The following is a 27,953-nucleotide window of genomic DNA, read 5'->3' as shown; positions in this document are numbered from 1 at the left end:
AGAATAAACTATTCAGTTGATACCCGTTAATGAATAATGCAGATATTTTGTACTTGAATGACTTTGGTTCCTTTGAATGAATAGTTACATTGACTTTAGGTCGGCATTGCGTATGGAGTTCTTTTGTGTTGCACTGTTTTAATTATGTGCAAAAAAAAAAAAAATTAAAGTAAGTTTTAATGATACAGAAAAGCCCACAAATTTGCCTTGGTAATGAAAACAAAAAACAAAAAGCAATTGCTGATATCATATAAATGACAAATTTGTTAACTTTATTAGTAGTGAAAAAGCAAGCGTCACTTTTCAGTGAAAATGAGCACAGAATGCACGTTTACGGTATGTGGGGTTTCATCACAGTCTCAGTCTCTATCATATCATTATCACAACACTTGGCCTTCATATCATTTGCTTGAACAAAGGATAACAGGAGTACTTGTAGGAAAGTAAAAGACACAAACAAGAGATGATACTTCCAAATCCAAACCGGGTCGCATAACAGTACATGTCATGAACTGATCCACATTGACAGATACATAAAGTTCATCTGATACGCAGTCTCACTCTGGCATGCCAATCTTCAGCTTTTGCCTCTCCATCGCCTTCTCCAATTCGGAGGCTTTTCGCACATCCTGAGGGGGGGCAGAAAGGGAGAGCGAGATGTGACAACCTGGTTAGAAGAGTTCTGGATTGAAAATTGAAGGCGATGTCGGTGTAAGTGGGTCAGTAACAATTGGGGCCAATGACACTACTCAAGGTTGGGCAAACAAACTGACTCAGTAAACATGCAACTAGACACGTACACACACACACACACACACACACACACACAGTGGACAAAGTTTCCCAGAGGACAAAACTTCAACTGTAACCCACTACTTACAGTATCTAATTTTACTTTACATTTCCAGAGGTTCATCCCTAAAAGAAAATGGTGTCCCCACAAAGACTACAGTGTGTCCACTAAAGATGCAGATGCTCTCTATGCACTTTGAGAAGGTCAGTGAGGTCGGCCAACTCAGTATTTTACAAACAGTTTCGCAGGCCGGATGAAATGGCAGCGCGGGCCGTATTTGTCCCCCGGGCCTGAGATTGACACGTGTGATCTAGAATGACAAACCTCCAGAAGGGCCTTCTGCACCATAACTTGGCTGTAAACTCTGACACCCTCCTCCTGGGACACTTCACGAAGTTCCCCCTTGCTCAGGGAAAAAAGCTGCGCTCCGGTTAAAATGCCGAGGCTCTGGGCCGTCCTAACAAAGGAGGACAGAGAAACTTAGGAACAGGATGGTTCCTTGTCAGATCTTTGCAGCTTTTTGTGCTTAAATCTGGCCCAGCTCAGAATAATGCATACATGTTTGTTGTTGAGAGTTCTGGCACTAGGGGGCAATGTTGTGCACTCTACTGGAGATATGAAGGAAGGAGTCATACAAATCCTAAGTAACCTTTTCTTTATTTCTCACCTCATCTGAATGATTGTTGTTTTTTTTTGTTTTTTTTGGAGTCGCTGAATAGCAACTTACGGCTGACTGAAGCCCTTCGCAGTGAGCCAGGCCTCCACCTCAGCAGGGGGAGAGTGGTAGTTCAGTGGAAGAGCAGTCTCTGTGGAGCGAGGCACCATAAGAGAGGGCCGCATGGAGCCTCTTTTCTCGGCCAGTCTTTGGAGAAGCTCGTCATTCATTATCAGGACTGCACAAACACATAAAGCCATTTGCAAAGTCATTTGCATGCACACGCAAAGTATGGAAGTAAGTGCAGGTTTGTCCCGCAGGGCCTTTTAGTGCAGCAAAGTCTCCTAGAATCATCTGAGGAGTCATACGTCATTGACCCTTTGTCTATAGCAGGGGTCGGGAACCTTTTTGGCTAAGATTTTTTAATAAGTCTCTTAATTTATTCTTTGTAATAATGTTGTTATATTGAAGCTAACCAATAATAAATTCATTACTTTTTGCCATTAATGCGACTTCTGGTGCTGCATGGTTTTGCGACCTACTCCGTATCTTTCTTTTCCTTTTTCAAAGGGTTGTCTCTGCACAATTAGCTCGCTGACTATTTGATTAAAGGAGGGACGACCCCGATAATAATCAAGTTTTGGTGTCTGACACGGAAAATATGGGAAGGACAGCTGGCATTGCGCTAGAAAATCAAATGGATGGGTTAAAATGCATTAGAATGCATATTTTGAATGTTATTTTTAACACTGTGATTTCCGTAATGTTTTACTTTAAAATGTCAGGAAAACAAAACACATTTTATGGTGTTAAGAAATGTCTGAGAGCCAGATGCAGTCATCAAAAGAGCCACATGTGGCTCCCGAGCCGTAGGTTCCCTACCCCTTGGTCTATAGGTTACCAAACTTTGAGGATATCTGTATGATATGTTTGCTTGCATGTATTTGCAAGCATTTTGAGCACAACCTGTAGGGGGCGCCACAAATGTTCTTTTTTTTTTTTTTAACTGTAATTCTATTTACTTATAAGCAAACTGCTCTGACATGAGTAACATGATTTAGACCACTGGTCGTGGTCTCTTGTTTGTGTCATTTCATACGTAATTATGACCAGTCCAGCGGTGTACCCCGCCTCTCACCCAAAGATAGCTGGGATAGGCTCCAGCACTCCCACAACACTTGTGAGGACAAGCGGCACAGAAAAATGGATGATACTAATTATACTTACATATTAATTTTAGATATTTTATGAATATTACTTTATATTACATTATTATATATATATATATTACACTTTATTGTTTTTTACATATGCATTTATCATGTTTCTTGTTTTTTGGTACTTTGCACAAGTAAGCATTTATTTATTTATTCCTGACTTCCTGACTCCCACGAGATCATGTGGGTGTCCCAGGGAAAGACCATTTGAGACTGTCTCGATGCGTTACCTCGATCTCCATTCTCTGCTTGCGCCGTGCTGCACGCTAAAGCCGTGCTCTGAGGTAGGTGTGCTGTTGGACTCGTAGACGTCGGACAAGCACCGACCGGGCTCAGTGGGGGGTTCGAAAAGAACGCCGTTGAGCAAGGTGAAATAGGGGACGTCTAAAAAGCACAAAAGACGTGTCACGCAAGTGACCTTTGACTTGAAACAAAGACTTTAAACGTGAAGCTGTACCACTGGCGTGTCTCCACAGCTGTCACTCAGAGCGGACAGTGGTTCCAAGATGTTGAAGGGAACAAACCCGATCTGGCCAAAGCGATTGCGGCACTTCCACCACCTCTTTGATGACTCGATGACCTGAAGCAGGTATGATGCAAAGTCTTGGACTCTGTGTGTTTGAATGGTGCCGGTCTACGCCGAAAATTCTGTAGTCGTGTGTGTGTGCGTGTGTGTGTGTGTGTGTGTGTGTACCTCCAATGTTTCTCCATGCAGCACAGAGAGCTCACTGCTGTTTCTTGCAACAAAGTCATAGCTGCAGCAGTAATGTCTTTCACCCAGTGGTGGAAGCCCTTTCCCCTCCCTGGAATGACATCAGGCCACAATAGTAAATGAAGTGGCTGTTATATACCATCCCTCCCTACAAAAAAGTCTGGAAAAGATGGGTCGTCATGTGCTGCGAAAACAACCCGCGCACTAAAGCTTCCACTTTTTCCATCCTCAACAGAACAGATGTCAAACCCAAGGCCCGGGGGGCTAGATTCAGCCCACCACATAATTTTTTCGTGGCCCACGAAAGCCTGGAAATAATGCACGTCAAAAATGTGTTCTGTCACTTCTGACAGAGAAGTTGTACTGGCTGTCATTGGCAGGCAGGGGTTTCACTCCACTGTATCTCAACGACTGTCGTTTTGGCCCACAAATGAGCGAAAGCAGTGTCTGTTGTGGGGGGGCCACGCCTCAGTCAAGAGGATAAATCTTGCATCATCCGCTCAGACTAGAGCTGTCCTACCTAGTCATGGGGCACGAGCTGATGAAGCCTGCTTGGATGAAAGGCGAAACGTCTTCTAAGACAACCTGAACAGTCCAGTTGCGTGTGCATTTTCCGACAAAACTGTGGCTCTCCGAGGGCAACCATAACTGTGATGTGGCCCACGGTGAAAAACAGTTTGCCGCCCCTGCTCTACAGACTCACACTTCATCGGTTTCTTCAGCAAGGACTTCCATGGCGTGTTGATCTCGGCCCTGCTGAGCGTCTTGCTTGTGCTGCGACTCAACAGGATCTTCCAAAGGCAAACCGGTGGAGTCGAACGCCTGCGGCTGCCATCCGTCCAAGAAGACAGGTGAGTATGGGGGGACGGAGATGCTGAAGTGGGAACTAGAGGAAGAGGTCATTAGAGTTTGTTAGAGTTGTGTACCACACTCCCACACGCAGATGGAGACGCACACTTACCAGGGTGAAGTCCAGTATGGTCCCAGTTCAGTCCACAGTTCTTTTTCCTCCTCAGTCAGATGCTTCTCCAGCAGTGAAACAGCACCATGGGTCAGAGCAGGACTGATCACTGACCCACCAAACTCCGGCCCACCTGTAGTTTTCACCATCTGGAGCGGAGGCAGAGGTTGTCAGGAAGGCAGACAGCAAGAGAAGGAAATGATCACCCTGTAAACTTGCGACTGATTCACCAGTCTGAGAGGCGCAAAGACGTGATGCAGCAGCTCTGGTGCGTCCGGTTTCTCGATGGCTGACTTGAGACGATCCTGACGTTACCAGGAAATAGAGTCATTGAACAATCTCAGCGTTCAGTCAGCGTCGTCTGACATTTCAAGACATTTCAAAGCGGACGTTGAGTAATCACTCGTTTCATCTCACCAGCAGACTGAAGGAGTACTTGATTTTCTGAAACAGGTCCACAAATTCTTCTGCTGGCGGAGGAACTGCTTTCATGGTCAGCAAGTCTGCACAGAAAAGAGCACATAACTTCACACCAACAACTCACACATGATAGAAACTCATCAAAGTAATGAGGCCATAATAAGGCAGCGGCTGTGACCCTACTACTCCTAAACCGCTGCTCACAAAAGGGTGCAAATTTGTCAAACCATGCACCCTTGCTGTGTTGCCTGTGCTATTATTTCTCTGACAAATACACCACACGGTGGCACTGTTGTCGAGCCCCAAATTTGGTGCACACCTTTTGAGCAAGATTGGTCGAAAAACATGGCCGCCATCAAGTAAAACGTAATAAAACATTGCGGAGGTATCACGTGGATGCTAGCATGTCTTTCAAAACATTTTGAGTACAAACGTCACCCTATCTGGTGCCCTGATTTTTTCACACGACTGTGGGTTATGTTTGAAATAATATTTGTTGTTTGTTTGATTCCTTGCCACTGTGGGAAGGAATGGAGCAAGTGATGAAGAACTAAATTGGTGCTAATTTAGATTAAGGTGGGAATGAATTTCTTTTACCAATATACATATTATAAATAATGACAAATATTTGCATTTTTATTGGCAAATTTTAAAGAGGCATAAAAAATATATACAGTATAATAACATGTTTTTTTCACCATTCTGAGGGATCCTCACATCGTCTAGCACAAGCTGGGCCTTTCTAATCAACTATACATTTAAAATATACTGCTCAAAAAAAAAAAAATCTGGACCAGGGCATCCATGAGCTCCTGGACAGTCTGAGGAGCAACCTGGCGGCGCCGGATGGACCTAAACATAATGTCCCAGAGGTGTTCTATTGGGTTTAGGTCAGGTGAACGTGGGTCCCATCAATGGTATCAATTCCTTCATCCTCCAGGAACTACCTGCATACACTAGCCACATGAGGTCGGGCATTGTCGTGGACCAGGAGGAACCCAGGTCCCACTGCACCAGCGTAGGTTCTGACAATGGGTCCAAGGATTTCATCCCGATACCTAATAGCAGTCAGGGTGCCGTTATCTAACCTGTAGAGGTCTGTACGTCCTTCCAGGGATATGCCTCCCCAGACCATCACTGACCCACCACCAAACCGGTCATGCTGAATGATGTTGCAGGCAGCGTAACGTTCTCCACGGCATCTCCAGACCCTTTCACGTCTGTCGCATGTGCTCAGGTTGAACTTGCTCTCATCAGTGAAGAGCACAGGGCACCAGTGGTGTAGTTGCCAATTCTGGTGGTCTATGGCAAATGCCAATCGAGCTCTACGGTGCTGGGCAGTGACCACAGGGCCCACTACAGGACGTCGGGCCCTCAGGCCACCCTCATGGAGCCTGTTTCTGATTGTTTGGTCAGAAACATTCACACCAGTGGGCCTGCTGGAGGTCATTTTGTAGGGCTCTGGCAGTGCTCATCCTGTTCCTCCTTGCACAAAGGAGCAGATACCGATCCTGCTGAGGGTTGAAGGACCTTCTGCGGCCCTGTCCAGCTCTCTTGGAGTAACTACCTGTCTCCTGGAATCTCCTCCATGCGTCCAGGTACCTCAGTGATGCCCTGGTCCAGATCTGGGAGGAGATCCCCCAGGACACCATCCGTAGTCTCATTAGGAGCATGCCCCCACGTTGTCAGGCATGTGTACAAGCACGTGGGGGCCACACAAACTACTGAGAATCATTTTGAGTTGCTACAATGACATTTTAGCAAAATGGACCAGTGTGCTGCATCATTTTTTCACTTTCATTTTTGGGGTGTCTTTGATTTCCCCCCTCTATAGGGTGATCATTTTCATTTCTATCAAATGATGTGGCATCATTTTGTTACTAATACATCACCCACTTATTATCAGGAAACATATTCAACATCATTTTTCCCCCAGTTTAGATCTGATGTGTTTTCCAAGTGTTCCTCTCATTTTTTTGAGCAGTGTATAACAAAAAAAGGGAAAATGCACTTTAACGCAATATTTGATAAGGTTATAAGCTGACATATGATTGTTTCTTGTGCACATGGTGTGAAAAGCTGAAATCATGTCATTCCTAGTCTACAAATGAAACAGGTTTTCTGTGTCTTCTTTCCTCCAGCCTCCCAGAAGACTCGATGCTAACTCTATCACTGACCTCCAACCCCAGTGGTGCTTCAGCAGCAGGTTAGATGCATAGCTCACCATCATGGCTCTGCTGCTTGCTCTTCCTGCTCCTTTTCGTCCTCTGGTTGAGTACGCTCTGGGCCTCGGCCGTCTGCTGCAACCGTGCCATGAATCGCTCAATGTCGTCGAAACAGTGGTTCAGGATCTCCTGGTGAGGGAGTGTGACACAGGGTGTGTAAAGGCAAGTGCATTAAAATGAGTGCAGTGCGTCTTTTTTTTTTTGTAGCATCTTAAGACCTCAGCAATGTTGCTCGTCTGCTAGGTTTTCTGTTTTTCATTTCTGTGGTGACAACAAAAAGTAGGAAGAAGATATCAAAAATCAGCGTTTTTTTCAACACACAAAAATCTCAAAAAGGCAAAACGTTGCTTCGGTTAAATTTGACAATGTCCACTGCAGTGTCGCCAACTGACTATAGAATATTGACTATAAGATGAACTAGGAAAAAATGAAAAAATAAAATGAAAAATGAAATAATTGTCTTATATTTGATGTCTTGAGATTCATACATTAAACCTGAAATTGAAATAAATTGTCACTATATGTGCCCCGTGTGTACAATGCACAAGAGGTAATATTACTGTGGGTATTTACAACTTCTTTACTGTTACTGCACAGTGTACAACAAAGCTGGGGTACTGTCCCACGGCAGCGCAAAAGGTATGCACACAGTTACAGACATTAAAATGACAATAAAAAAAGAAAATCTATATACCCATACATATACCGTATGTGACAAAGTTCAGAAAAATACAAATAACAGGCATTCAGAAGACGCATTCAAAGACGTTGTGATGATTTGTGGTATTCTACACTGGTCACTAGGTGTCAGTGATGTTCGGAGAGACACACAAGCACCAGACTTGAAGCAGGGTTGAATGCTCTCACAACCGCTACTGTTGCGGCCGTAATCCACACCACCACCAAAATTGTATTTAGAAGGTCGTAGAGGGTTTTCTATGTTCTGACCATGAAAATATTCCATTTACGAATAAGCAATCCTACTTTGCGGAAATTCACTTATCACGGTCGGGTCTGGAACCGATTAACCGCAATAAACGGAGGATCATTGTACACAAAGTTGCAAATCTTAAAATAATAATAATAAGTACGTATAGCTACACACTGTACATATACCGCGTGTGCTGTGCAGTAATAAATGGAAATCAGTACACATAGTATATATATATCTTACATGATTATTTACCTGATTTCATCTGCAGTACATGATTACACAAGTACAGTGTTCAAGGGTGTATTGCAGTGTACCATTTCTAAGTATGTGTGGCTCAGTTTGCAGTAGCATCTTTAACTTGAAGGGTTTTTGGGGCTTTTAAAAACCAGTTTCCAGTTTTATGGTCTCTTTTATAAAAATAAAAAAAACAACCCAAAAGCTTCTTAATGCACCATCTTACACAAGGAGGCAAAAGGTCATCTTGGTCATTAAATCAAGCTCTTACCACTTCTCTCTCTGCATGCACTTGAGATGGATGGTTGGCATCCTTGTTGGCATCATTCTCTGAGGACATACTTGCGTCAGACTTGATGGAAGAATGCATGCGTGTGGTTAACTTGAATGTACCTTTTCCATGATCAGTACTTGTGGGGAGCTGGCCGGAGCGAATCTGGTGTCCCGGGAGTGGCATGACTCGGACCCCTGAAGCCTTTCGAGGCATCACAGGTGGAGGCAGTGCTGACATCTGGTAGGTCATCAGTAGAGGAATGAGAAAATATGCTGAGAAAAGAAGTAAGCTTTTTTTTTTTTAAATAAAACAAAATAAAACTTTTTTTAGTTAGAAATGACAATAAAAACTAATTTTGTCACACTCCCTAGGCAGCCTGAAGGAATGTGGAGTATTTAGTGCGCATGCAAGTGACAGCTACCTGAAAAACCACCAACACCTGCTTGCATGGTATGTCGATGACACAATCCTCCCAAAAAGTCACTTCAACTCAAGTTTTGGAATAATTCATGTTCATTTCCTTACACAATTCTAACAAAACTCCTAAAGTAAACATGAATGAATCGTCCAAGACGGCCATGTAATGATAGGTCACACTAATCTATTGGTGAAAGTGAATCTGGCAACATTTGACACCTGAGACATCTGCGCACACACACACACACACACACACACACACACACAAGCACACAATCTATCACACACACACACACACACACACACACCTATTTACAGAGAATTAGCACATGTATTCCCGACACATCACTGTACCTTTTGGTGTGGTCCAAGTGTTGAAGTCCAAGCTGCAGAAGCGTGTGCGCTCACTGAGCTGGGCTGTTTACACAAGCACGTTCCACCTACTCCAGATATGCAGGAACGAGAAAAACTAGTCGGACTTTGGCGGATAATCTGAACGGCTTTCAGTCTCCTCAAGCTACCTGATGTGTACGTCACCCCCCCCCCCCCGCCCCCCCCCCCCCCCGCCCCCCCCAGCCTCACTGTCTCAATCTGGCAGGCAAGCCAAGCGGCTCATGTGATGCGCACCTGTAATGCCATCCAATACAAGAGCTGTATCAAAAACGTAAATATTTTCATTGTGCTCATTGGCGTCATGGGTGAGCCGGAGCCTATCCCAGCTCACGTTGGGCAAGAGGTGGGGTGCACTGATTTTGATGGCATGAGATTATATTAATATGCATCAAATCCTGCTAATGTAGCAGGTAAGTGATGGGCTGTCATGCAGTCACTGCCATAGTAAGTACCAAAGGAAAAGTGTGTATTTGTGTTATACATGACTGTTGTGTAATATTCATAATTAGCACCGCGGATAGCGCCTTTATGACTAATTATCTATAAATTGCATGATAGTTTTGCCTTGCTGCAGGCATGATGTTCCTGTATAATTAGAATTAAGTAATACAGGTAAGCACTATGTCAATGTGGGGTGGTTCCAATCTCCATTTGGGCATCTCTGTATGGAGTTTGCATGTTCTCCTCGTGCATGTGTGGGTTTTCTCCGGGTGCTCCGGTTTCCTCCCACATTCCAAAAACATGCATGTTAGGTAAAGCTGACCATAGGTATGAATATGAGTGTAAATGGTTGTTTGTCTATATGTGCCCTGCTATTGGCTGGCCACCTGTCCAGGGTGTACCTCGCCTCTCGCACAAAGTCAGCTGGGATAGAAAATGAATAGATGGATAATATTTTGACTTTATTCTTGTAAAATTACAGCTGTTTTTATTATGACTCTGTTCCCATGCTAATACAACTTTTTCCCCAACCTAATTTTCTAAAAAATACAACTTGATTTTAGTTTTCATAATATTACAAATCCAAAAAATAATGTATTTTTTCTTTAATATTTCAACTTTATGCCACTAACATTTTTCCTGATAATATTACGTCACTCTCGTGAAAAAGTACGACTTTTTTCTCTTATATTTTGACTTCATTTTTGTAAAATTACTGTTAATTTTTTTTCATTTTTGCTGCAGTTTTTTTTTTTTTTTGTAAGATATTTTTAGAATTTGCTGCCTATAGCCATGCATTGTTGTACTGTAGTGTGTGGCTTGTATGTAAAGTTGCTACAGCGCCCTCTGCTGTTGCGATATGTGATGTTCTCCTTCGGGGCAGTCTGACGTATCAGGTAACGTTGTTAAACTTTCTGTAACCTATTTTGTGGGCTTGTGGAGAACTGTTTATAATAATAATAAGAAAATAATAATAATAATAATGATGATGGAGGTAATACTAAGGAGAGTGTTGTCGTAGTAGTAATCAGACACTATGGGCGGACACAGTAGTGTGTATTTTCGTGTGGTCCAGCCCCGCTTGTCCATTGTGGGACACAGTAGTTCGTCCCCCACCGTGTCCTCATTGGCTGCCGTAGAAGTCTTATTTGGTCGCTGACGACGAACACTTGGTCCAAACACACGAGTGGCTACATGTGGTCCGAAAGCAAGCTGGAGAAGAGTGACGACGACATCAAGTTCTCGGATTTAGCTGTCAATCATGGTAATTTTTCTCTTGCACGCTCACCACATGTCTTTTTGTTGACGTCTTACCTGCAGATTTATACTTTTTTTTACCAGCGATAGAAAGGATTATTGTCTGTTTCGCGCTCACTACAGTTTATACTGTATGAATTTATTTCAGTCATTTGTCCACAATGTCAACAGTTCTGTTGGATTAACGTAGTAAAATCTCATATTACTTTAAAGCTGTTCCAACATTTGAACCCAAAGGAGTGCTGAGCAAGAAGATCTGCAGCTAGAAACTTAGCACCACTTAGGAACAATAAATGATCAATTAATATCTAGCTAGCATGTCCCTTTCAAATTAGTCAATACAGTTCATGCATTCAACATTATTATTTTCTATTTCTTCCTTTATTCTACTTATTTATTCTTTTGTTTTTTTCAGTTTTTCCCCAATTCCCTTTGTTGTTCTGGCCATCAAGTCTGGTGCTTGTGTGTCTCACCCAACAATACACATTACTGACACCTAGTGACCAGCGTAGAACACTACATATCATTGCCACATCTTTGAATGCGTCTTCTGAATGCCTGTTTGTTCATTTAGCCATTTTTATGCTTGAAAGTGCTTCACTTAGGCAAAAAAAGTAAAATTTGCTTCAATATATATACTTGTATACATTTTTGTCCAATAATACACTGTATTCAACAACAAAACCGCATGATTTTTTTTCTTTAAATGGTGATAGAGTGAAGCAGCAAAATTTGAAGCTGAAAATGGCGAAGAATTACCGTCTAAAGGTGCATTTTAGTTCCAATTCAGTGCAGACTGGATTGAGAGATGAGAGAGTACTTTTGTCGTGGCGGCGACATTAAAATGGCATCGTGACGTGAGTCCTTTTGTCCGTTAGTGCCCTTGACATTAGAAGTCTTGGCACACGTTAAACCCACAGCGGTGAGACAAAAGCGTGGAGACACGACGGCAATGTTGTCACACACAGCCCCCGAGGACTGCAAATACTGTGATAGGTTGCAAATGACGTGCGGCGGCAGCCTCACCCAGTCCTCGCATCTTGCATGTGCATTGTCAGTGTTAATGTTATTGTATGTGTGAAGTCATGTCTACTCTACTCAAGTCTATTCAGCGCATGTACGCCCCTCACACCCCCACACGTGACCAAAGACCACCCAGCACCCTTTCTCAGAGCTGCATGGTGCCAGTTATGACTTCTTCTGATATGCGTGTACGCATGTTCTCCAAGACTCGTGTGTTTAAATATGTACTCTTAAAAACCCAGGCAGCCACATGTTCCTCGTGGTCATGTGACTCTTGTACTTTTCCAACCTCCACACGCGAGGTCATGTCACGCGGCACAAAGCCAGTGGAGATGCCGGCTCGCTCACATGACCTCTTTTTGGATGGTGAAGCCGCACTTTTATCTCTTCCTGATCGAGGTCGATCTGTGGCTGGTCCGGTATAAGAGAGGGGCTCCCAAATCTACCCCACCCCCTCAGCTTGTTTGTGTACTAAATCGAGTGAGGCTTGAGTTGCAGCGCACATGTCTTCATGTGTTTTTTTTCACATGGCAGGTGATTCGGGGGGAGGCCAGAACTCAACACATACGTGTTAATAACCAATGAATAACCCTTCCTCTAAAATAACAGTCCTACGCGTACAAACATGCAGTACACGCTCAGGGAACAAGGCAGTAGGCGCTCGCCACTTTGTGCTTCGAATTTCATGGCGTCACTTTATCACAGTTTTCAAAGATATATGAAGTAATAAATCATGCTGTTTTGGGTCTCTTATTAGTGCCTTTTTTGCCTACATTTTATTTTCATGCATAAAAAAACGGTACATTGACTAAACTCCAAATATTCAAGACGTTGTGATGATATGTAGTGTTCCACACTGTCAGTAATGTTACTGTAATGTCGGGTGAGACACACAAGCACCAGACTTGATCACCGGAACAACAGGCTTTTATTGCAGGTTTGAATGATCTCACAACAGGCACAATAATCCCTAACACGGGCAAGATAACACTAAACTCTAACACTTCCTGTCTACCCCCCATTCAGCTTCCCTAGCAACACACAAGAGCACAAGTCTTATTCATGTCTCATATGGCTTGTTTCCTCTTATTATGTCTACTATATTGGGCAATAGCAGTGTAAAGTTGATGTTTCATGTCTAGAGGGCTCTAACACCACAAGGTGTCAGGAGATAGGGAAGATCTGGGTTTGAATCCCCACTTGGGCATGTTCTCCCCAGGTGTGTGTGGGTTTTCTCCGGGTACTCCGGTTTCCTCCCACATTCCAAAAACATGCATGTTAGCTTCATTGGCGACTCTAAATTGTCCATAGGTATGAATGTGAGTGTGAATGGTTGTTTGTCTATATGTGCCCTGCCACTGGCTGGCGACCAGTCCGGTGTAGCGTACCCCGCCTCTCGCCCAAAGTCAGCTGCAATAGGCTCCAGCATACCCCCATGACCCTAATGAGGATAAGCGATGGATGGAGGACTCTAACGAGGTTTAAAATAACCTAGAGTATTTAGAAGGCCGTAAGCAGGTTTTCTTTGCTTTAACTATGAAAATATTTAATTTATAGATAAGGAATCCTACTCAGCTGAAATCCACTTACAGTATCACAGTCGCTTCTGGAACCAATTAACCACGCTAAACGAAGAATAGCTATTTAAGCAATAATGTCTTTGACGCAAGCTGTACCCTGACTACTCTAAGTTTCATCCTTGAAAACTCTACAGTAACAAAAGTGGTTTCTGAAATATGAGGCGTGTGCTCACTTTTATGAGATGCTGTACTGTTTTTACTCTCCTTTCTGCCCAGACAGAGAAACCTTCACTGAATGGCGGCGAGGAGGCGGAGTGGCTGAGTGACAGTCAGTCCGATTCGCAACTTGCACTCAGTCTTGACGCAGATAACGCCAACAACGGAGACCGGCCAGCGTGGGACTCCAAGATCCAGTACGTGTTGGCCCAGGTGGGCTTCAGTGTGGGCTTAGGGAACGTGTGGAGGTTCCCATACCTTTGTCACCAGAACGGAGGAGGTGAGTGTCACTGTACCAATCACGATGCTTTCTCTTAGCAGGACAGCACAGAATACTGCATAATGGTACGATGAAAATCAAGTTTAGACATTTTTTGGCATCACCAAAGTAGTTACGGAGACACTATTCTCCTTATAATACACCAATGTACCATTAAGATGATTTATAAACTGTTCTTTTGAGTCATATTATAACATATTGTGGCATAAACTGTGCTGATGTGGTACTTTGCATGTATTTGGTGACGTTTTTCTGTCAAAACTGATTTTACCATCTCTGAAAGTAAGTTTTTCCCTTCCTTGCAGGGGCCTTCATGCTGTTATATGTTTTTCTTCTTCTGGTGGTCGGCGTTCCGCTCTTCTTCATGGAGTTGGCAGCCGGCCAGAGCATTCGGCAGGGAAGCATCGGCGTCTGGAAGCACATCTCCCCCAAACTGGCCGGCATCGGCTACTCCAGCTGCTTGGTGAGGATTTATTGGACTTGTTGATTGTGTTCCCACATGCTGTGGCCTCTTTTTTGATAAAAAATGACTTGTGTAAATTAAGTTGGAGAGTGTAACGATTGACTTATTTCCTGCCCAAAGCCTCCTCATGACCCCATTTATCATGTGCATGTAATCAAGCCTTTTTCCTGGTGTGTAAACCTGCTGAGGAGCTGTAACGTGAGAGGTATTGCGAAACATTTTCTTCCACAGGCAGTGAACGTGCAACAAGGATCTGCGTGTTCTTCCTGCATGAATACAGCATGTTTATTTTTCAGCAAGCCTAATTTGTCACATATTTACACGTAAAAGCCACCAAAATATCAATATTTGATTGTACTGTTTGACTTTGTAAGAACGGCACACACCCGGGATGGGCTTTGACTAAGTAAGACTGATTATTGGAAAATATTATTTTTAATTCCTTTCTGAATGTTCTCAACTCCTCTTTACATGCCAGTGTTGTATTGAGAAAAATGATGCTGTGGCCAACTAATTCCCCCACTCTGGTGTTAAAAAATCTCCATTATAAAAGGGCGTGTATCATGCGCAATTTGACCAATCAGAAGCCAGAAAAAGCAGCCAAAGCTGACTTGATTGCGCATTGTAACGCCTTCTGTTCAGCATAGTGACATATTAGATGCACAATGATGTGTACATAATATGTAAAGTCAGCGCTCACTTATACAGAGCCATCATGAATGTCCAATAAGTCGCACGACGGTGAAACCAGCATCCATAAGTCAGGGGTGTCTATAGTGTGGCCCGGGGGCCATTTGTGACCCGTGGCTGTTTTTTATTGGCCCGCAGCACATTTAAAGAATATAATTTAATAAGAAATGGAAAAATCAACAGTAATTTTACAAGAATGAAATCAGAATTTAAAAAAAAAAGAAAAAAGTTGGAACGAACAAGAAAAAGTTGTCATTTTACAAGAATAACTGTAATATTATGAGGAAAAATAACGCCATTTTAGTAGCATAATGTTGAAATATTAAAGGTATTTTTTTAAGTCGTCATATTATGAGAACCAAACAAAACAAAATTAAGTTGTAATTTTTGGAAAATTTCCATTCCATTTTCCTCCGCTTATCTGGGTCGCGGGGGCAGCAGTCTCAGTAGGGAAGCCCAGACTTCCCGGTCCCCGACCACCTCCTCCAGCTCCACCGGGAGGACACCAAGGCGTTCCCAGGCCAGCTGTGAGACATAATCCCTCCAGCGTGTCCTAGGTCTTCCCCGGGGCCTTCTCCCGGCTGGGCATGCCCGAAACACCTCACCAGGGAGGCGTCCGGGAGGCATCCGGACTAGATGCCCGAGCCACCTCAGCTGGCTCCTCTCGATGTGAAGGAGCAGCGGCTCTACTCTGAGCTCCTCCCGGATAACCGAGCCCCTCACCCTGTCTCTTAGGGTGAGTCCCACTACCCTACGAAGAAAACTCATTTCAGCCGCTTGTATCCGCGATCTCGTTCTTTCGGTCATGACCCAAAGCTCATGACCATAGGTGACGGTGGGAACATAGATCGAACGGTAAATTGAGAGCTTTGCCTTCCGGCTCAGCTCTCTCTTCACCACAACGGTCCGGTACAGTGACTGCATTACTGCAGACGCTGCGCCGATCCGCCTATCGACCTCATGCTCCAACCTTCCCTCACTCGTGAACAAGACCCCGAGATACTTGAACTCCTCCACCTGGGGAAGGACCTCATTCCCAACCCGGAGGGAGCAATCCACCCTTTTCCGACTGAGAACCATGGCCTCGGATTTGGAGGTGCTGAGTCTCATCCCAGAAGCTTCACACTCAGATGCAAACCGTCCCAGTAAACGCTGCAGGTCACAGCCCGATGAGCCCATCAGGACCACATCATATGCAAATAGCAGAGATGAGGTCCTAGTGCCCTCGAACTGGACTCCTTCGACACCTTGGCTGCGCCTAGAAATTCTGTCCATGAAAATTATAAACAGAATCGGTGACAAAGGGCAGCCTTGGCGGAGGCCAACGTTCACCGGAAACAGGCTTGACTTACTACTGGCAATGCGAACCAGGCTCCTGCTCCGGTTATACAAGGACTGAATGGCACGTAGTAACGCGCCACCAATCCCATACTCCCGGAGCACCCCCCACAGGACAACGCGAGGGACACGGTTGAATGCCTTTTCCAGGTCCACAAAGCAGACCGGTTGGGCAAACTCCCAAGTACCCTCCAGGACCCTTGCAAGGGTGTAGAGCTGGTCCAGTGTTCCGCGACCAGGACGAAAACCACCTCCTGTAGCCGAGGTTCGATTAACGGTCGTACCCTTCTTTCCAGCACCCTGGAATAGACTTTCCCAGGGAGGCTGAGGAGTGTGATCCCCCTATAGTTGGAACACACCCTCCGGTCACCCTTCTTGAAAAGGGGGACCACCACCCCAGTCTGCCAATCCAGAGGTACTGTTCCCGACTTCCACGCAATGTTGAAGAGACGTGGCAGCCAAGACAGTCCCGCAACATCCAGAGCCTTGAGGAATTCAGGGTGAAACTCGTCCACCCCCAGAGCTTTGCCACTGGGGAGCATTTTGACTACCCCAGATACCTCAGCCACGGTGATGGAACTGTCCGCGTTCGTATCCTCAGTCTCTGCTTCCTCTATGGAAGGTATGTCAGTGGGATTGAGAAGGGCCTCAAAGTATTCCTTCCACCGCCCAACTATATCCTCAGTCGAGGTCAGCAGGCCCCCGTCCCCACTGTAAACAGTGTGGACCGGGCACTGCTTCCCCTTTCTGAGGCGCCGGACGGTTTGCCAGAACCTCTTCGAGGCCGACCGAAAGTCATGTTCCGTGGCCTCACCAAACTCCTCCCACACCCGAGTTTTTGCCTCGACCACCGCCGAAGGCGCGTGCCGCTTGGCCTGCCGGTACCCGTCAGCTGCTTCAGGAGTCCCACAAGCCATCCATGCTCGATAGGACTCCTTCTTCAGCTTGACGGCAGCCCTGACCTCTGGTGTCCACCATCGGGTTCGGGGCTTGCCGCCACGCCTGGCACCGACCACCTTGCGGCCGCAGCTCCCATCGGCTGCCTCAGCAATGGAGGCACGGAATAGAGCCCATTCAGACTCGATATCCTCGTCCTCCCTCGGGATGCAGGAGAAGCTCTGCCGGAGGTGAGAGCTGAAGACTCGACGAACAGGAGACTCTGCCAAACGTTCCCAGCACACCCTCACTACACGTTTGGGTCTCCCGGGTCTGTCCGGCATCCTCCCCCGCCATCTAATCCAACTCATCACCAGGTGGTGATCAGTTGACAGCTCAGCCCCTCTCTTTACCCGTGTGTCCAAAACATGCGGACGCAGGTCTGATGATACGACTGCAAAGTCGATCATAGACCTGCGGCCTAGGGTGTCCTGGTGCCATGTGCACTTATGGACATCCTTATGTTGGAACATGGTATTTGTGATGGATAAACTGTGGTTCGCACAGAAGTCCAACAACATCACACCGCACGGGTTCAGATCGGGGAGGCCGTTCCTCCCAATCACGCCCCTCCAGGTCACACTGTCATTGCCCACATGGGCGTTGAAGTCTCCCAGTAAAACGACAGAGTCACCAGTTGGGGTGCTCTCCAGCACCCCTCTGATGGACTCCAGGAAGGCTGGGTACTCTGAACTGCCGTTTGGCGCGTACGCACAAACGATAGTCAGGACCCTTTCCCCAACTCGAAGGCGTAGGGAAATGACCCTCTCGTTCACCGGGGATGACTCCAACACAGAGGCACCGAGCCGGGGGGCTATTAATAAGCCCACACCAGCTCGCCGCCTCTCCCCTGCAGCAACTCCGGAGTAGAACAAGGTCGAGCCCCTCTCGAGGAGTTTGGATCCAGAACCCAAACTGTGGGTCGAGGTGAGTCCGACTATATCTAGTCGGAATGTCTCAACCTCTCCCACAAGTTCGGGCTCCTTCCCCGCCAGAGAAGTGACATTCCATGTCCCAAGAACCAGATTTCGCCGCCGAAGACCAGGTCGCCTAGGTGCCCACCCTCGACCGCCACCCAAAACGCAATGCACCGGACCCTTATGCTTGCCCCCGCAGGTGGTGGGTCTACGGGGGGGAAAATTTGTTTGGGGAAAAGTTATAACATCATAGGAATGGGGGGCAAATATTATGAGAATAAAGTCTGAGTATTACAATTAGAAATTTACAAGAAGAAAGTTGAAATAGTTGGAAAACAGCAGCATAAATGAAAAAAAACAGCTGTAATTTTATGAGAATAAAGTCAAAATATTTACAGAAATGTGTTGTATTTTAACGAGAAATAAAGTCACATTTTAAAAGTTGGGATATTGTGAGAAACAACCAAAACAAAATAAAGTTGTAATTGTTGTAAAATCAGGTTGGGGGAAAAGTTATAATATTATGGGAATATAGTCATAATATTATGGTAATTATATTATGGAAAAGTCCTAATTATGAGAAGAAAATGTATGCAGATAATAGTTGGAAAATTAAAAAAACGACAGGAATATAGTCATGATATTATGACAAAAAATGTATGAAGATGATTGGAGAAGAAATTTGAAATATATGGAAAATTAAAGGAAAAAGGCAATAATAATAATAGTAATAATAATATTACACTTTTTCATCTATATCACAAAGCTGAGATGCATTGTTTTCTTGAAATATACATAGGTTCTTAGCACATCTCCATGTGTCTGCATTCTTTCATTTTTCAGTATGTGGCCCTTGCTGGAGAAACTTTGGAGCCCCTTGCCATAAGTCAGTCACTTCATGTTCTGTTGTTGAATGAGGTTTAAAAACACGTCGCACTTTTGCTACGAAGCAAACCAAAAATCTCTGTTCTACCTGTTCACACACCAACACCAAAGCCGGGATTTTAAAAAATGTTCACTCCAAAAGTACATTTGTGTAGGACTAGAGGCCAAAATGTATAGAAAGATATGTTTTTAAAATATTCATATTTGATGAAAAGGTTACCTCATAAGAAGGGCGCGCTACGTCTTCTCCTCAGGTGTGCTTTTACGTGGGCCTTTACTACAACGTGATTATTGCATGGAGCCTTTTCTACATGGGGAACTCCTTCCAGTATCCTCTACCATGGCAGCACTGTCCCACCGATGTGGCCACGAATGACACAGGTAGTGTGTGTGTGTGTGTGTGTGTGTGTGTGTGTGTGTGTGTGTGTGTGTGTGTGTGTGTGTGCGTGTGTGCGTGCGTGCGTGCGTGCGTGCGTGCGTGCGTGCGTGCGTGCGTGCGTGCGTGCGTGCGTGCGTGCGTGCGTGCGTGCGTGCGTGCGTGCGTGCGTGCGTGCGTGCGTGCGTGCGTGCGTGCGTGCGTGCGTGCGTGCGTGCGTGCGTGCGTGCGTGCGTGCGTGCGTGCGTGCGTGCGTGCGTGCGTGCGTGCGTGCGTGCGTGCGTGCGTGCGTGCGTGCGTGCGTGCGTGCGTGCGTGCGTGCGTGCGTGCGTGCGTGCGTGCGTGCGTGCGTGCGTGCGTGCGTGCGTGCGTGCGTGCGTGCGTGCGTGCGTGCGTGCATGTGTCCTGTGAAGTCCAAACCACTAAATATGTACGTCTCCTGTCTGAACAGTGAAAGAATGTGCACGAAGCTCGCCAACATCCTATTTCTGGTTTCGGAAGGCCCTGAACATCTCGAATTCTATCGAGGAATCCGGAGAGTTTAATTCCATCATGACGGGCTGCTTACTGGCCACATGGACCATCGTCTCCTTAGCCATGATTAAGGGCATCAAGTCGTCTGCAAAGGTGAACAATACTGATTTCAGACTTTTTTGTCAACATATTTTTGCATATTTTTCTTATATGCTGCAAATAATAATTATTTAGTTTCTTTAAAGGGTCCCTAACATGAGTCATCTACTTTGCTTAAATATGTTATATATTGTTTGTAATTATGTTCTACATTGTTTCATTTTTGAAAGTGAATGGTAAATCAGCAAAAATGACATTTATAGTTCACCCATGCCGAGCTAGCTCTCACTGTTTAGCCTCATTCAGGAAGTGACGTCATCGGGGGTGACACCACTCAGCTAAAGCAGAGTAAACAAACGCTCCTCGAGGTAGATCGTCAACTTGGCTCAGTATATTTTTCATCAAAGTAGTAGTTATGCCAAAATATTGTATTGCTGCTGGATGTTCATAGTATCCAAGTGATACTGTAAGTTTATTCTTTTTTCCAAAAGAGGAATGTTTAAGACAAAGTGCAGAGAATGAGAGACAGATGGACGCCCACCTCGAGTTCTGTTCTTTGCAGTGATCATTTCATGGATGACTTCTATTAAGGAACACCTTTACAAGCTAGCATTTGGCTTGAAAGGAAACGCATTTTGAAAAAGGATGCTATTCCGCCAGTACACAGGAGAAAAAAAAGACAGGAAGAACAACGTCTAAGTTGCCACAGAACAGAATAAGTCATGTCTTATTTACCTACTATATTGTATTCTAAACACTATTCCATGATAGCGACAAGGCTGTAAAGCATTATACATGTTATATAAACATCTTTTCACAGCGATATGTATGTTTAATGGTGAAGAAATATGAAACAAATCAGGCTATAAGGACCCCTTTACGTGCATTAAGAAGCCAATTTAAAACAATCATTGAAGGATAAGCAACTCCAGAGTAATTTACACTTCCCATTCTGTGTTTTGAAGGCGACCAATCTTCATCTCCATGTCTTAAGGCTCTAGTCCATGTTCTGCAAACTCTCTATTTCATCTCCAAATGTTTCTCCCTTCTCGCTCAAATCTTCGCTATAACGACAGTAAACATCCTCTGTCTCGTACACCACTATGTTTATGTAGCTGAGCGATGTAGAACATAATTACAAACAATATATGACATATTCAAGCAGAGGTGATGAATCATGCCAAAGACCCTTGAAGACGTTTACTGGATTTGTGCAAAAAGACAATATTTCCCATGTTGACATTCTTTCTGATGGTTTGGTTTCTGATTGCTCCCCAAGTGGCGCGACTGTGACATCTCTGTTTCCATGTTTCTTTTCCAGGTGATGTACTTCTCCTCAGTGTTCCCCTATGTGGTGCTCTTCATTTTCCTCATCAGAGGCTTGATGTTGGATGGAGCAATGGAGGGAATCACATACATGTTCTATCCCAAAGTAAGCACATGTCCCATCGTATGTTTCATTCAATCGGTCATTAAAGACTGGAGTCCAACAGAACTTTGCTTATGTGTCTCAGCTGGAGATCTGGGGGAACCTGCAGGTGTGGCGGCAGGCTGCCACTCAAGTGTTTTTCGCCCTGGGACTGGGCTACGGCTCGGTCATCGCGTATTCCTCCTACAATCCCGTCCAAAACAACTGCCACAGGGACGCTCTGATGGTCTCGGGCATCAACTTAATGACGTCCGTGCTGGCCTCGCTGGTGGTGTTTGTCATCTTGGGTTTCCGGGCCAAGAACATCGCAAAGCACTGCGTGGCTGGGTGTGTATCAGAGTCCGTCAGTGTGATTGACTTCAAACTATGGCACTTTTACGGAGTGCCTTTACTCATGCTTTAGAAAGGGCCAACCAGAGCCCAGGCCTAAATTCAATTTTAACATCTATAGGGTGACGTGAAGGAGGGCAATGCACAAGAGATGCCCTCGTAATCTAACAGATTTGGAGCACTTCTGCAAGGAATAGTGTTGAAATATGAGGAAGTGCCATGCTTGCCAGTCTTAAAAAGAGTGCTTTAAAGATGCCTGAACGCATGGATGCAACCTGATGTGGAGAAATGTATCCAACAGCTGTATTTTAACACCAAAACTTCATCACACGTGTGTATTTAGTTAATCAGTGGCTGATGCAGCAGCTACAATCTCCAAGCGAGACATAATAAGTAATTATAATTAAACAACACTGCAGTCTAAAAGACCACATTTCCCAGTCAGATCATAATATTTGCACATTACTTACAGTCACAGTCTCCAAGAGAGAAATGTATTCCCCAACAAAGCATGTGCCTAACTGTGTCACAAGCTCAACTCAATGAATTATTGCGACCACTAAGTGTTGCCCAAAAAGCAACCACCACCCGACTTTAACCTAAATAAATAATAATAAATAATACCTGTCAAACTATGAAAAAAAAAAAAGTGTGAGTTATAGTCTGGAGAATATATAATCGTACGCCATAAAATCAGAGCTGTACCAGCTATTCCTTGTCCTTACGGTTTGTCTGATTTCTTTGCAGAAATCTTGGCCTTCTAAGCGTCCTGTCGACCCAGGGAGAGGACCAGCCCTGGTGGCCTTGGTTCAACGTGACAGACCCAAGCTCCGTGTCTCTCCACGACTACAGAGATTGGTACAGCCACTACGGCGCCGCGCTGGCACACAACATCACCGACTGCAGTTTGGAGGACGAGATGAACAAGGTGGGAAAGGAGTCATCCTGCAAACAAACAACTTGGAGGAGGCAAACATGGCGTCAGCGGAGCCAAACTGAGTTCTTTCACTTTTACGTGGAAATGGCATTGAGCACAGAGCAGGTTCGTCACGAGGTGCTTGATTTTTATAACAAGAGCGTGGAAGTGGAGGGCTAACGGTTCCCAGAAATATCCTCTGCAGGGCAGCAAGATGAAAACTACGGGACGTTCAGGATGGAGAACGTTTCCAGCAGAGATGGAAGCAAGCTGTGTTAGACGAGTGAGCAGAAAACTTAAATAAACACAAGCCTGGATAGATCATCCATTTATCATTTATTTAGAAACACCATACACATTCACCTTGAGGCCTCCTATGAAGCAGATATCCACTTGAAAGGGACAAAGTATTTTCTGATGGGCTTCGAAGAAGTACCATATGGAAAATATGCTCTTAGTAACCAAGCTTGCATCGATGATGCTTTCAAGCTGTGATGATCGCTGCGTTCACGTTCTTTCAGTGGTTCATTGATTATTAACAGCTTTGAATGTCGCCTTAAAATGCTTTCACCTTTTCCAAAACACTAATCAAAGCTTGTTTTTCAGCCCAAATAACATTTATACTTGAATTTAGTCTTATTTTTGGGTTTAGTTTAAGATGAATTTAGTCTGGATTAGTTTTGTCTAGTTGTAGGTGTACTTTAGCGTTTAGTGGTATAGTTTATTTTCTGGTCATTTTTAGGCACGGTTAATGTTTGTATCAGGTTGAGTTAAGTTTAAGTTTGTTGCGTTTATGTTTTAATCTTTGTTTCAGTTTAATGAGTCTCTCTTTTAAATGAGTTGAAATGAGTTCTGTTTTAGTTTAGATTTATGCCAACTTTACTTTGAGTTGGTTTGTTTAGGCCTTGTTTTATCCTAATTTACTTTAATTTTGTTTAGTATTAGCTTTAGCTTTGTATTAGTCTTAATGTTGGATTACTTTAAGTTTATTTTTTAATGAGTTATGTTTTTTGTTATGTTTTAGTTTGAGTTTACTTTTACAGTTATTAAATTTTTTTGTTTTAGTTTTTTTTGTTTGTTTTAGTTTCGGTTAAGTTCCTATAGTTTTAGTTTTCATTTTGGTTTTAGTTCCATTAGTCAGTCTTGAATTACCTGTTTTAGTGTTGTTTTACTTCAGATTCACGGTTTTACTTTGTTTATGTGTTCTTTTGCGCTAATGTATTTACTTGAGTTTTTTAAATATTAGTTTTAGGTTTGTTTTATTTGTGTTTGTTTTAGTCTTAATGCTGGATTACTTTAAGTTCATTTTTTGTAGTTAGTCATGTTTTAGTTTGAATTTACTTTTACTGTTACTTTAGTTTAGTTTAAATAACTTAGTTTTAGATTTTGATTGAATTCTTAATAGTTGTCTTAAATTGAATTAATTCAGTTTTAGATGAGTTTGCAAATATTCTGAGCGCGTCCGATTGTACAACTGCAATACTAAACATGTCATCGAATGGCTACGTTTTGTGATGACGACATGAGTGTACCAAATGTGTATGTAGACGCCAGGGATGTGTAAAACGTTGTTTTTTTTTCATTGAAGTTTCCAACTGTTGTGAGTCAGTCAACATGTGTGCAATGTTGTCATGCTGCGTGTGTTGTTTGTTTGGGTGTTCAGGGCGTGGAAGGGACAGGACTGGCTTTCATAGCGTTCACTGAGGTGATGGCTCTCTTCCCAGCCAGCCCCTTCTGGTCCGCTCTGTTCTTCCTAATGCTGCTCAACCTGGGGCTCAGCACCATGTTTGGGACCATGCAGGGAATCCTCACACCTCTCATGGACAATTTCAAGCTGCTGGGACGCCACCGCACGCTACTCACCGGTAAAACGCCAACCACATCTCCACATGCTTTCTACGTCCAGAAGTCATTTCTCTCCCGTATTTGTTTGTCAGTGTCCAGTTGTGCTTTGGGCTTCCTGATGGGACTTCTCTTCACTCAGCGCTCAGGCAACTACTTTGTGGCCATGTTTGACGACTACTCTGCCACGCTGCCGTTAATCATCGTTGTCATCTTTGAAACCATCAGTGTGTCGTGGGTCTACGGCACAGATCGGTAAGAAGGCCGTAACATCCTCATGCCCTTTTCTATCACCCAGCGCAACGTCTTTTCTTTTCCTCCACTGCAGCTTCCTGGATGATATAGAAGACATGCTGAAATGGCGCCCCCCGGTGGTGTACAAATATCTTTGGAAATATGTGTGCTTGCTGGCTATGATGGGACTTTTGGCTGCTAGTTTGTTGAGGATGGTCTTTCAAGGACCCACATACACAGCCTGGAATCAAAGCATGGTAAGATGGCACTTTCACTCACAAGTTATCAAGGTTCATTTCTTTCTTTATTGCCAAAGCTTTATTTAGATGAGTTTTTGTGAACTGATTTTTTTTTTTTTTTTACATCACATAAAGCTAAAAAAATATACAATATTAAAATACAACAACCTTATTAAATTATGTTTTAAAACTATTTCTTAAAATACAGTATTTAAAATACAGTGTTTATTTAAAAATTTACTTGACAAGATTTTCGTGTAAAAGTATTCAGCGCAAAAAAAAGTGTTTGCACTGAATTTTTTTCAACTAAATTTCAACTGAATTTTCCAACTGAAGGAATTTTTTTTCAGTAAAATTTTATATGAAAACTGTTCTGCTCACAAAATTCAAATGCAAAAAATGTCACAAAGTCAGTATCTTAAAAAAAAAATTGCTGAAAAGAAACAAATGAATTCATTTTAGGATACAATAGTAAAAAAAAAATATTTTTAATGATTTAAAAACTACAAATAACCTTATCAATCTTAAAATAAATTATTTTAATAATAAAAATAAATTATTTAAAATGCTGTGCAATTTTTTTGAGCCTTGTACAATTTTGGGAATAAACTTTAATAAAATAAAAAAAAATCTGATATTTCAATGAAGAAATTTTTCATTTGGTTTTAAATTTGATTTTTGGGGGGGGTTGGAATGGAATATTTTGTTAAATTTCCTGTTAATTGTCATTTGTTTGTCTTGTGAATTCTTCCCCACAGTCGTACTGTAAGCGCCATTCTTATTGGTAGTATGTCATGTATTTATACGTCATCAATGACTGACTGTTTAGCAGATTTCTTAAGTACACTTTTATAGTTCTGCATGGTGGAAGCCTTGAGTGCTTTCATGGTAAGTGACAACATGAAAATGTTATTGCTTGTGTCTTCATCTGGACAGGCCTCAGAGATGACGTTAGAGTACCCCGGCTGGGCTCTGGCTATGATCGTGCTGCTTATAGTCTTTGCCGGCCTGCCCGTGCCCATCTGCTACATCCACTCAACCCTGCAGCACCGCTGGCTGCCTAGCGCCCACGCCGAGGAGGGGGCCGGTCAGGAGGCGCACCGCGACTTGTACACCAAGTGCAGCTCTGCCGAGCAGCTGGATTTCAGCTCCCGCCGAGTTACTCCCGAGGACGATGGCGTACGATCCAGGACGACCTTCCTGCCGGTGGGCGGCGAACACTATCGCCTCTTGCCGCAACAGGAGGACGACGAAGAGGAGCAGCAGGACACGGGGATGTGAGGGAGATTGTCAGCGTGGTGGTTGGAAGCGTTTGAAATGCGGGTCCTCAGAGATGGGACGGATAAAGGAGAGCCGCCTTATAAACAATAATTGTGGAAGCTGCTTTAGTGGCAAGCCAAAGCTATTTTATTCAGTAAACATCAGGCAGCAAGACTAAGAATGTCACCCCTGAGAAAGAAACATTACTGGCTTGCACAAAGATTTCCTCCTCGTTTGCGTGTCTGTGTGTTTGTGAGGACCAATGAGAGTGTTGAAGGGGACATATGATGGAAAAGTCACTTTTTAATTCTCAATATACACTTATTGGGGTCTCTGGAGTGACACAACCTCCTGGCTAATTTCCATAAGACCACGCGCACGCAGGGTTTCTCCACCCATGACTCCATGAGCGCTGCAGTGCTGTTGGATGCACCACCCAGCCGCAGCCAAGTGGTTTCCTTTTATTTACAATTGTTAGCGCTTCCTGTTTGGGCTCCACACCTTTTCATTTTCACATGCGTACTTTCGCACTCTTGCTTGCACTCCCGCACATTGCATTTGCATGAGACACTGCAGCCCCCACCCAAAACCGGCTGCTCCGAACAGGGCTGTTTAGAGGGGGGGTTTAAGTGTGCTGAAATTCTTTATCCTTCATTTTCTTCATCAAAAAATGTGCATGATATGACATCCTTTTGAATTAACTTTCAATTCCAGGAAAGTTGACGACTGTTTTGACGGGTCCTCAACCGCTCATGTGGCGGATTTCTTATCACAAAGAATGTGTGCGTGTTGTAGATGTAAATTTGCTCTATTTTACCTCATATGTTGATGGTGATGCATTCAATTGTATGTATATTGTACTAGATGATTTTATTAAATGTTCACTTCAATCGAATGGAATGGAGGGCTGGATGACTGCATGAATGTATAGTGCAGGCATATTCATTTTGGATATGAAGGTTATTTACAGAGGACGCCCAGGTGGGAAGCACCGTTGTAACACCTCACGAGGAGTTGCGTGTGCGTGGGTACTCCAGCTTTTTCCAACATCTCAAAACGATGCAGATAATGATGCTAATTTGTAACGTTCATTTGTAGTTTATTGGCACAGTTCTAGGCTATTTACATATTGGCTTAGCTATGACTAAGTATTATCCACCTTTACATTCTGGGGAACATACCTACAGTATGCATGTCATTAAGATTATGTTGAATTTTGGGGCATCATAAATTGGCTTATTTGGTGACCAGCACGTGCCTGAGCAAAAATGTGTGTAGATGATGTCATCGCATCACGTTTTGTCTTTTTTCCATCATCAAAAAAATACCCAGACATTTTTTAATATGAATTATGTAAGTTTTTAGTTATTGCGTAATGAAACATTATATTATGTATTGTTATTATCAGTGTGTCCACTGTGTTAAGTGCACATAACATGGTCATGTTTAAACGTTCAGCTTGGGCCCAAAATGGTATCTTCCATTTTCATCCACATTTTACTCATAAATTCATTATTTTTAAGAGTCAACGGTTTCAGTCATCATGATGATGG

At 43.8% G+C, this 27,953-nt stretch overlaps 2 protein-coding genes across 11 annotated transcripts; one reads left to right on the top strand and one right to left on the bottom strand.

The window, feature by feature from the left end:
* Positions 1 to 251: 251 nt before the first annotated feature.
* Positions 252 to 9,283, bottom strand: LOC129170804 (epidermal growth factor receptor kinase substrate 8-like protein 1). 5 transcript variants are annotated; one of them, XM_054758823.1, is made up of 14 exons: positions 9,197 to 9,283; positions 8,545 to 8,662; positions 8,423 to 8,481; positions 6,983 to 7,112; positions 4,756 to 4,841; positions 4,569 to 4,643; positions 4,339 to 4,487; positions 4,081 to 4,263; positions 3,360 to 3,468; positions 3,123 to 3,245; positions 2,896 to 3,049; positions 1,521 to 1,686; positions 1,118 to 1,250; positions 252 to 629 (listed from the first exon to the last, which is right to left on the bottom strand). In XM_054758823.1, the coding sequence occupies exons 2-14, from the start codon at positions 8,660 to 8,662 to the stop codon at positions 558 to 560; spliced, it is 1,557 nt and encodes a 518-aa protein (XP_054614798.1). In that variant the 5' UTR covers positions 9,197 to 9,283; the 3' UTR covers positions 252 to 557. The 5 variants fall into 5 exon arrangements, with proteins under 5 accessions (XP_054614798.1, XP_054614797.1, XP_054614795.1 ...); XM_054758822.1 differs by having other exon boundaries at positions 8,545 to 8,697; positions 9,197 to 9,236; XM_054758820.1 differs by having other exon boundaries at positions 8,423 to 8,662.
* On the top strand, positions 3,142 to 27,717 carry slc6a16a (solute carrier family 6 member 16a). Of its 6 annotated transcripts, XM_054758817.1 has the most exons (18): positions 3,142 to 3,254; positions 4,075 to 4,228; positions 6,900 to 6,964; positions 8,560 to 8,665; positions 8,797 to 8,875; positions 10,816 to 10,940; positions 13,753 to 13,972; positions 14,278 to 14,435; positions 19,456 to 19,582; positions 20,029 to 20,204; positions 21,472 to 21,582; positions 21,665 to 21,906; positions 22,657 to 22,951; positions 23,031 to 23,108; positions 24,489 to 24,690; positions 24,763 to 24,922; positions 24,996 to 25,158; positions 26,077 to 27,715. In XM_054758817.1, the coding sequence occupies exons 6-18, from the start codon at positions 10,938 to 10,940 to the stop codon at positions 26,419 to 26,421; spliced, it is 2,280 nt and encodes a 759-aa protein (XP_054614792.1). In that variant the 5' UTR covers positions 3,142 to 3,254; positions 4,075 to 4,228; positions 6,900 to 6,964; positions 8,560 to 8,665; positions 8,797 to 8,875; positions 10,816 to 10,937; the 3' UTR covers positions 26,422 to 27,715. The 6 variants fall into 6 exon arrangements, with proteins under 6 accessions (XP_054614792.1, XP_054614789.1, XP_054614788.1 ...); XM_054758814.1 differs by lacking the exon at positions 10,816 to 10,940 and having other exon boundaries at positions 6,900 to 8,665; positions 26,077 to 27,717; XM_054758813.1 differs by lacking the exon at positions 10,816 to 10,940 and having other exon boundaries at positions 6,900 to 8,709; positions 26,077 to 27,717.
* Positions 27,718 to 27,953: the final 236 nt, after the last annotated feature.

This window comes from Dunckerocampus dactyliophorus, chromosome 18 (assembly GCF_027744805.1).
Source record: "Dunckerocampus dactyliophorus isolate RoL2022-P2 chromosome 18, RoL_Ddac_1.1, whole genome shotgun sequence".
Lineage (NCBI taxonomy): Eukaryota > Metazoa > Chordata > Actinopteri > Syngnathiformes > Syngnathidae > Dunckerocampus > Dunckerocampus dactyliophorus.
Note: the sequence above shows the minus strand (reverse complement) of the source record. Positions and strands in the feature narration are given on the sequence as shown.

What these genes read in the sequence shown, in the direction of transcription:
- slc6a16a (XM_054758814.1), top strand. An exon ending in CATACATGTTCTATCCCAAA is followed by an intron (nt 21,583 to 21,664) that starts GTAAGCACATGT and finishes TATGTGTCTCAG; the next exon opens with CTGGAGATCTGGGGGAACCT. An exon ending in TGGGTCTACGGCACAGATCG is followed by an intron (nt 24,923 to 24,995) that starts GTAAGAAGGCCG and finishes CCTCCACTGCAG; the next exon opens with CTTCCTGGATGATATAGAAG.
- LOC129170804 (XM_054758819.1), bottom strand. Translation starts at nt 8,674, where the DNA reads ATGACCTACCAGATGTCAGCACTGCCTCCACCTGTGATGCCTCGAAAG. An exon ending in CAAGCAGCAGAGCCATGATG is followed by an intron (nt 4,842 to 6,982) that starts GTGAGCTATGCA and finishes TTTTCTGTGCAG; the next exon opens with ACTTGCTGACCATGAAAGCA. An exon ending in TCTTTGCGCCTCTCAGACTG is followed by an intron (nt 4,488 to 4,568) that starts GTGAATCAGTCG and finishes CCTCCGCTCCAG; the next exon opens with ATGGTGAAAACTACAGGTGG.